The sequence below is a fragment of the Osmia bicornis genome, chromosome 12 (genome assembly GCF_907164935.1).
Source record: "Osmia bicornis bicornis chromosome 12, iOsmBic2.1, whole genome shotgun sequence".
NCBI lineage: Eukaryota > Metazoa > Arthropoda > Insecta > Hymenoptera > Megachilidae > Osmia > Osmia bicornis.
In genome coordinates this window covers 1,169,316-1,179,136 of record NC_060227.1, presented here as the reverse complement: position 1 = coordinate 1,179,136, position 9,821 = coordinate 1,169,316, and the positions used below count along the sequence as shown (strand labels likewise).

Sequence of the window (9,821 nt, the reverse complement as noted above, 5' to 3'; positions counted from 1 at the left end):
ACCGACGGATCTAAAAGACAAGGAGCTATGTCGGTAGGGGCAGCAGCTGTAACTAGAACAACGAACACATGGGAAGAAAAAACGATAAGCATGGACCCAGGAGCCACGATATTTACAGCAGAAGCCACAGCGGTGGCGGAAGCACTAAGAACTTACAGAACATCCGGTGATCAGAGAAGACTACTAGTTTACAGTGACTCTGCGAGCGTATTGAAAGTTCTAGAGGCGGTGCGAAACATAAGTGTAGATGAGATACCTAAAATAAAAAGAAGCGAGACTATTATTAATATATTAACACAATTAAAAGAAATTTATGTGCAAAAAAAACTTGCAAAGTGGTGATAAAATAGACCGTAAGAAAACCCCGGTAGTGTTTGTGTGGGTGCCGGCACACAGAGGCATCGAAGGCAACGAACGAGCAGATGCGGCGGCAAAAAGGGCGACTGAGCAACAGCCGAATCCAGAGTATCCAATTCCACACGAAGACCTGCTGGTGGAGCTGGTGGAAAGCGAATGGAACGAGTCCACCACGACAATGAAGAGAGAAGCAAGATACAAAGGCGCAAGATACTTCAACGAGATAGACACGAATGAGAATCACAGAAAACCGTGGTTCTATCACTTCGCGGCACAAAACAGAAAAATTATATCAGTGTTGAGTAGATTAAGAGCAAATCATTATAATGTGGGCGAGTCGTTGGCGAGAAAACACTTAGTAGACGATCCCGGGTGTGAATGCGGTGCAACGGTGGAGGACATTTGCCACGTACTGTGGGAGTGCGAACAATACGACCATCTGAGAGATGAATTGGTGCAAAAGCTACGAGAGAAAGGGTTCGGGGCTAGACCCCAGTATCAGGATTTAGTGAGAAGGGACAAACCGTCTGTTTGTATGGCCGTTGCGAAATTTCTAGTGGCAACGGGGAGAATAATATAGTGCGCGTGCGCGGGAAATGTAACGAATGAAGAGGAAAACTGGTTTCAATGTACAAGCGAGTTGGATGAGTGCGAGAGAGAGAAAGGGAAGTGTGAGAGGAGAATAACTGAGAAGGGGCGGGAGCGCTGCGCTGAGACCCGAGAGGAGGAGGAAGTAGCGTGAAGGCGAAAAATGAGCAGTCAAAGGTTTATATACCTCGATTCAAAACCATGTAACGACACACACATGTACAACAAGCGCACGCTGCGTCAATCCGAATCAGGGAATCGATGAGTGGGGCTCCTCGACCCGGGATGATGCTACGGAGAGAGATGAGTGAAAGACCTGAAAATAAAGAGAGAAGAGAATCTGATGAAAGGAGAAATTAAGGAAAAGCCGAACATGTAAGCGGAACTGGATAACGAGTTACGGAGATAATATTTTGTAAGAAAGGGTACAAACCCGGGTAGAAGTAAAATCACGGAAAATCAGAAAACTTGAAGGAAGGTTGCCGATCGTTTGGCAAAAACTAAAAGAATGGAGGAATGAATGGGATGAAGTGAGAGAGAAAGTTTAAGGGATGAAAGAATGAAAGAATGAATGTAAAGAGTGTGTGGAAGTTACTTCAATAAAAATAGATAGGAATGTTTAAGCGATAAAATGTAAAATGTAAAAATAGACAAGCAAGAAATGTTCAACTGTGTGTCGAAGTGTAGGGAAGATAAATCGATAGATAATTGTAAGAGAATGGATAGAGTGAGAGTGCTAAAACCAATTAAGAAACAAGGACAATAACTGTACGGCACGAATCGCGTACAAGAAATAACCTCGTACGGAAGAGAAAAGAAGGAAAGAAAGAAAATGTACAGATCAAGACTAAAACAATTCAAAAAAGGCGCGGGATTTGGGGTTGGCAGCTCCGCTGCCAACCCATTCCCACAGGCGCGTGGACGATAGAGTTCATTGGGCAACAAAGGAAAAGAAAATTCCTAGATATGCCGGCCCGCAAGAATAAGGGATGCAAATGCATCCCCAATATTCAAAATGGGCGAAATTGGATGGATGGATGGATGGATGGGTTGTCTGGGACCCTGTTGCGCCGATGGCCCTGCCGTATTTAGTTCATTTGGGGTGTCTAGGACCCCTTGTATTATGACCCTTTGAAATAAAGAAATGTCCCTAAATAAAACATTTAAAAATGCCTACTGGTGGCTTACATGTCAGTAGTTTTGTAACATATATTTACGAATTTGTCATATATACGTAAAGGTTTAACCGGTTTCAATGGGATGTTTTTTTAATGCGTCTACATTTTTGTCAAACTTATACTAATATTTTATAACTGTGTATTACAAGTCTGAAGAGTATATAAATGCCAAACTGATCTTAGGTTAAGTGATTTTGTGGAGATTGGATTGTAAGACATTTTGTTTATTTTTATAAATATTTACCGTATTTGTTACTTTATACAGCTGCATAAAAAGGTTCTAAGTAGATAAGGTCGTGTGTTGTTAATAAAACTACTATTCTAAGTGACTTAAGATTCTACGATGTCGTTATCTCGTATCAGTAATTCTACTGATTTATTGACGGCTTTATCTCGCGTTTTACCAGCAGGTATGAAATTTACAACATATTTTTAAATAGAAATTTATATTTGTTATTTACTGAAATTTATCAATTATCCCAATAATATTGTTTATTTATCAAATTCACTGCTTTTTAAATAAAACAGTACAACGGAGGTTACATATGCAAATGACTTTAAATTTGGAGGACATGTTACTATTTATGACTATTTTAGAAATAAACGCAAAAAAGAATGACAATTTTCGAATGACTCTTCAGTTCTTATATAACCTTGCCAAGAATGACCAAACATAAAATCAATTTAAAAGTGACGTAAACGAACGACAGAATTTTCTGGACTTGTATATTTAATTATCTGAACATGTTTCAATTATACATTATTTTTTTCAGCGAATGCATTTGGCGAAATGCAATGCACACGATATACGACGATACGTCACACGAAGGCCCTTCATGTAACAAGTGTCCGTCGTTACCCTAACCCTCCTACATTACCGCTTCCTACAAATGTTTCTGAAATATTTGCCAATGAAACTGGTCGTTTCACTCCCGAAAGAGCACGAGACATTTCTGTACCAGTGTTGCTTTACTATAAAAGTGACTGTAAATCATTTAATTCGGAGCAACCATCAAAATTGGCAGAGCCTTTAAACAGCTCGGAAGTTTGTAAAGACACTCATGTAGATTCGTACGATTGCTTTGGCGCGGTCAGTTTAAATGGCACGATGCAAAGCAATGTTCCAAAACCATATTCTTCTAATGGAAAATCAACCCATTTAAATATGCCTGGCGGACAATGGGCCAGAGACGAGAAATATATTGCCGAGGATATGCAGAAATCACATTATCGAACCGTTAATTTGCCACTATTGAAACTGGATAAACGCGGTTAGTAAAGTGCTTAATGAAACTCAAAACTCCGTCCTACGCTGTCGAATTTAAAATAGAATTAATCTTGCACATGGTGAAGGGATGCAGCAATTAAAAGAAAAAAAAAATAAATGCACTTTATTCTATTTACAAATTGTACCTTGCCGGTAAATCCTTTTTTACCGAAATTTTCAGTAATATATAAAATATAACCAGCAAGGTAAATAGTCTAGAAATTGCAATCTGTCACTCAGGTCTGGCAAGTTATGTCTCAACGAATGTTCTTTTACAAAGAATGTATCCAGAAAAATATATATTCGGTATGGGATATTCGACGAATGCATCGCAACAAGTAACTGATACACAAGATACCGATAAAAAACCAAAATATATAAATTTATCCAAGAAAGAGAAATTTCAAAGAGTGATTAAGGATTATGGAGCTACCGTTGTTGTGTTTCATGTAGTAATATCAATAATATCCCTTGGCGCTTGTTATGCAGCTGTAGTTGGGTTAGTTTTACAAAATTGTTATTCTAACTATTTGAATAATTTCTTATATTTATCTTAAATATATTGATTTCAGCGGGATAGATTTGGCGCCTCTCGTTAAATTCATAATAATTGATAACAGTCAAGTAGAACAAATTCTTACTAACTCGTCATCCTTCCTGTTGGCGTATGCTATTCATAAGTTGTTGGCGCCTATGCGTATTGGCATAACATGCGGTGTTACCCCAATACTTGTACAATATTTACGAAGAATCAAGATTCTTAAACCTCCGAAAGTGACGAAGACAAATTAAAACGTTGAGTGATCGATTACAATTGTTATAGCAATACATATAATGTGTACCTTGTAATTTATAATTGTTTTAATTTGACTAAATAAACGTATTTGTGTATATATATATATATATTTTGGTTTATTATTATAAAGAATATAATAGTTATAATTACTTTACACAACGTCACGTATATTTTATATATATTTTTTGCGCATCTACTACAATGTAAGTACGGCTGTTTCAATTATAGTAGTTTTGACTCTCTTTACTTTTGCTGTTTGCCTTCTTATTAGTTGCCGTAAATACATGACATACACAAAAGCTCGACAGTTTCAATGGACGAATTTAATTATATTGGAACAACGACCGCACTCGGTTGAGAAGTCATTACCGAGTTTATTTTCGAATTCAAGTGACCCATATTAATCGAGTTATCCATTTAATTTGATTACGCATAGGAAACATACGAAAATGCCATTTAATTGGCGGACATGTATATGTACATAACTTTTTTAAAAAATATATTATAGTACATAGTAAAATTAATAGATGTAGGTATATACAATTTAGTTTACCTAGGGCAGTAATATGTCTTACAATTTAATTTTACATCTTTCGAAGATACGTTTGCCTTCAATTGTATCCTGCAAAGGCTAAATTCAAAAAGTTTATTTAAAAAAAAAAAAAAGTAGAAAAACCTGGGAAGATTTCTAGTGGATTGAAAAGAAAAAAGATTTTCAGTGTTCTTAAAGGATCACATAATTGAATATCATAAAATATTTCTAAAGTTGTTTTGTAAAAGATATAAAAATTGTTCGCGAGATTAGTAAGCGTAATTGTTCTTCATTTATCAAACCCAAAAGTGAAACAGGTTTGAAACTACGATCAAACATACAAATAGTACTCACTGTTTTGTGCATGGCAGGATAGTACACTTATAAACACTGAACACATCGTCTGCAAACAGTTTGAGCATTTATAACTTAAATGATAAGATATTAGTTATGGATTCTGTTAATGTATAAATGAAAAGGTTTTTAATACTTAAAAGTATGATTTAAACATCGTCTAATAATACTTGCAAACTAATGCGACGATTAGTTCTCTAACATTTTATACAGTCCTTATGCAACTTTTATAAAAATACAACAAAAAGAATTCACAAATAGCTTAAACAAACATACAATCGGTAAAAAAATATTTTGGCACAGTACATTTTATATAATCCTCATTGCTCTTTACAATGCACTGGTAATATATAAAAATTACATTGAAATGCGCGTCTCTGTATTCAGATCTTAGAATAAATGAAATCTAGATATATTTTTGTTTCATATAGATTGGACATTTTAATTACCAGCAATAAAATACGTACTTTCCTTGTCAATTTAATTACTTTTTATTTGAGCACGCGATTAGTTAATGATTAGATATAGTGATTAAAAAAGGCTAATCTCTTTTTATGTATAGAATTAAGTCTTTAAACATACGCATTACCGCGTTGTCCTTGTATGCGATTGAAAAAGGCAGATCTTTTACTTTGATTGAATTAAAAGTCTTTAAACATACGCTTCAGCGCGTCGTCCTTGTATATGATGAAAGAACTGCCGCCAACTGGTCAACGTTTTACTTGACCATACCCAAAAGCTGCTTGTGATACCAACAATCATAGCCATTAAATATTTTATCATGAATACCTCGAACTCTGGTCTCCTACCGACATCGCGGGTACGCTCGCCAACGGGACACGGCATGGAATACAAAGATTGTGGTCCCGGCCTCGAGCACATCTCCATATTCCAGGTCAACATCCATTGATCAAAATATGCTTGCTCGTAAAATAAACAAGCAATGACAATCAATGCAGGAACTATATATAGTACAGAAAATATGCCGATACGAATCATTAATTTCTCTAGTTTGTCAGTCTTTGTACCATCGTGTTTCATAACTGTACGTATCCGGAAGAGGGAAACAAAGCCGGCTAATAAAAAGGCAGTTCCAAGGATAAGATAGACGCATAATGGTGCCAGAACGAATCCACGCAGAGCTTCGACGTTCCAAAGTCCGACGTAGCAAACACCGGACAGTATATCACCTGTGGAAAATGAAAAATGTATTAGTTAAATAAATTACAACATACAATATCTTTGTCTCTGGATTGCTTACCTTCTACCTTTCCCATCGCGAGAATCGTAACCGTTTTTATTGCCGGTGCAGCCCAAGCTGCTAAATGAAAATATTGAGAGTTGGCTTCGATTGCTTCGTGGCCCCATTTTAGTCCAGCTGCCAGGAACCATGTCAGGGTTAAGATCACCCACCATATACTGGATGCCATTCCAAAGAAGTAAAGTACCATGAACAGAACTGTGCACAGTTCGTACTTGGTGCCTTGAGTTATAGTTGATGCCATTTGAATTCTCATATCTAAAGGAGGTGGGAAGGGTTCTCTGCACGCGATAGAATTACCAGCAGCCCAACCGATCACATAGGCTAATGCTACCATCAGGTAGCACACAGACAAAAAGATGATTGGTCTCTCTGGATACCTAGATGTTAAACAATAATATCTCCATTAAACTGTAAATTAAAGGCAACGTATATATGTGACCTTAAGGCATCAATGATGATTAAAATATGCGTATCTGCATATAATACAAAATTTCTAATCCTCCCACTTTATGTTAACGAGGTTACTACATGCATTAATATGAATACAATAAACTTTTTTTTACCTGAATCTATCAGTGTCAATGAGAAACGTCAGGAAGGTAAAGAAACAAGAAGCTGCACAAACAGATGCCCATGTACCGACCCAAACCCTCGAAAATCGTCGTTCTCGTTCGGTGAAAAACATTCCATCGCAAGGTGCGCCGCAATCAGGCTCGACTTTATCGCCAACCTTCAACGAATAGCCGAGTTTTTGAGGAACCTTGAACTGCATCGGACAAACGAAACCAAAGTCCCTTGCGCCGAGCGTGAATCCGCTGCCATAAGGTTTAGGGCCTCCTGTCCAGGATGGTTGAAATTCGGCTACCGGCATACGTGGTGGAGGGTAAACCGGCGGCGATGGTTCCGGTGGTGTGGTCTCGTTGTGACCGACGCAAAGTTCCGGTCCACCGTTTTCGGGTAGTTTCGAACAATCGAGATTTTCCGGCCAAGCAAAGCCGAAACTATTCATCAAACGTTCGCATCCTGCACGAGCACTTTCGCATAACGATCTGCACGGGGGTATCGCTCTGTCGATGATGGTGCATACAGGCGCGTAAACTGTGCATAGGAAGAAACGAAGGTCGGGGCTGCATTTCATCTTGACCAGGGGCGCGAACTGATGCACCTCTTGGCCGGCGTCCTCTTGCTTTTGATGGTTCATCAGGTTCGGCATGATCGTCTCGTTGTACGGTATATTCATACACAAATTGATGGTGATCGGTTCGCATCTTCCGTGATGGGCCAAGGGATCTTTCGCGTGAAGAGCACTGACACCGAGCACGGCTACCAAAAGAGCATAAACCGTCGCGTAACACGGAATCATATCTGCGTCTTCTTGCGGCGACCGCCACTTTTAAGATTAATCGTCACGCGAAGCAACCTTCTAAAACACCGGAACGCACCACGCTTACGGACATCACCAATAAATCGTGCTGAACATAATAATACTGAACGGAAGGAGCGGGGAAACGGGTATACCTAACGACGATGATGGACGCGACCGTAATACTGTAAACAGAACACGGTGAATGTATTTTCCTAGTGGGAGAACCCTGAAGAGAACTAGATTCACGCTACTGCTGCCGCCACCTACAATGATGCGTGAAAATTTCGTCAGTACTTTATGGAAGCATTTGCCTATAGCTTTGGGAGAATTCTAGCAGAAATTAAAGAGAGCCTAAAAAAGAAAAAAGATAAACTTGTTATCCTTGCATGTAAAAAGAACGTGGACAAATAAAATAAGCGGGACTTCTCTTTTAATTTTACTAAGGGACGCTTAAGCGTCACGTGATCATGGGTACACGATTTGATGACATAAAATTATCGCAAAATATCGCTTAAAGTTTATTAAAAATAATCATATAAACCTTTCGTGAATATTTTTAATACAAACTAACTGATTTTCTAGGGAATTGTAATACTGTACAGTAAAACGGGTTGTAAAATGACGAGACGCGATAACGATCGGTTCATTTTGATTTTATTTCTTTCCCGACATATAATGCACAATACGTTCGATTTCGTTAGTTTGTAATGTTTATTCATCGCAGATGATTAGCGTGATCGTAAGTACTATGGTTTTTGTTGTAGTAGTTTCCGCATTTAATCATATAGTACATACGTGCTCGTGAATTTCGTGCACCTTTAGACGGGGTCGCATTATTCGGGCGGTCATCGTCACCGCGTATTACAATGATAGTCGTTGGATTGATCCAAATCGCCCGAAATACGATTCGCAAACGGCCTCGTTATCGTAAACAAATAAATAATTTCTCTCCTTGGAATACTCTCAACTTGAATCGCCCTAACAGACGTAGGAGGTCAGCCTTACGATCTTACGATTAGTAACACTTAAGATTCAATACGGAAGATTGAAAATAATGTCGAGCAAGCCACTGTTTCGTCTTCCTGTTTCTCTCTGTAATTTCAACGGTATCGATACTCTTTTTGACCGTCATCGAACGAACAAAGCCTGTTATTAAAGAAAATGCGATCCGACAGGATTCATCGAATGAACTGTGGTTGCTACCAATCTTTCAGATTGAAACAACCAGTTCTTTTTGGCTTTTGTATCGTATGAAAAAGAAAGAGGTCATTTCATTTATCATTTATACTCTGCTAAAGGGAACTAATAAATTAATGTATATTAATATACGTCTACAGCGCGTTACGCATAAAACGAGTTAATAACGAGGAAGACTGATAATGGAAGGTTCGTAATATTTTATAGTATAGTAAAAGCAGACAAGATAAGATGAATATCTCAAATGGATCGTATACGTTCATTGGACCTATTATTATTATTCTTTTTGTAAGAATGATTTGAGGATTTTAAAACAGTTATGCTTGGCACAAAGCACGAAGATTATAGTGAAAATCATTTCACTTCGTTTATTTAATGAGACGTGTTAAGTATTTTTTTAATCATAGCACGACCCGCGTGCTTATTTTCTAACTTAAAACGTCCCAAGACTGTAAAATCACTGTTTATTATTGTATTCTAAAACCCTTAACTTTTGTTTTCTTCGATACCCGTATCTTATCTAAATAATTTTGCAATATATAAAAAGTGATAATAAACGAAAAAAGACCAGTTATCGGTGTCAGGTAAATCATAAGCAACTGCTGGATCCATCATGATATACATGATATAATTATAACGTTTAAGTGCTGAGAAGAACTTCTGGAAGAACTACTATTCTGGAATGTAAGAGGAAGACGAAAAGTGGCTGATGTTTTTGCCTCGACAAAAGTCGATTAACATCCTCTGCCCCTACACAATTACGTCGCGACGTGCACACGTGTCTCATTATGCACACGTAGGATTAAAAATCTAGTATACGGGCAGAGGTTTTATCTCTTTCATGTATGCGCCTGTACATAATTACGTGCAAAATCCGTCGCGCAATGTCAGAAGAGAGTTGCCTCTTTCCGGTTAGCTCTTT

The 9,821-nt window shown here is 37.9% G+C and overlaps 2 protein-coding genes across 2 annotated transcripts; one reads left to right on the top strand and one right to left on the bottom strand.

The window, feature by feature from the left end:
- The first annotated feature begins 2,096 nt into the window (after positions 1–2,096).
- Positions 2,097–4,291, top strand: LOC114874989. The gene is made up of 5 exons (XM_029184810.2): positions 2,097–2,306; positions 2,389–2,533; positions 2,897–3,394; positions 3,631–3,889; positions 3,963–4,291. The coding sequence occupies exons 2-5, from the start codon at positions 2,467–2,469 to the stop codon at positions 4,180–4,182; spliced, it is 1,044 nt and encodes a 347-aa protein (XP_029040643.1). The 5' UTR covers positions 2,097–2,306; positions 2,389–2,466; the 3' UTR covers positions 4,183–4,291.
- A 942-nt stretch (positions 4,292–5,233) lies between these two features.
- Positions 5,234–7,938, bottom strand: LOC114874988 (frizzled-7-like). The gene is made up of 3 exons (XM_029184808.2): positions 6,900–7,938; positions 6,334–6,713; positions 5,234–6,262 (listed from the first exon to the last, which is right to left on the bottom strand). The coding sequence occupies exons 1-3, from the start codon at positions 7,697–7,699 to the stop codon at positions 5,724–5,726; spliced, it is 1,719 nt and encodes a 572-aa protein (XP_029040641.1). The 5' UTR covers positions 7,700–7,938; the 3' UTR covers positions 5,234–5,723.
- Between the last annotated feature and the right edge of the window lie 1,883 nt (positions 7,939–9,821).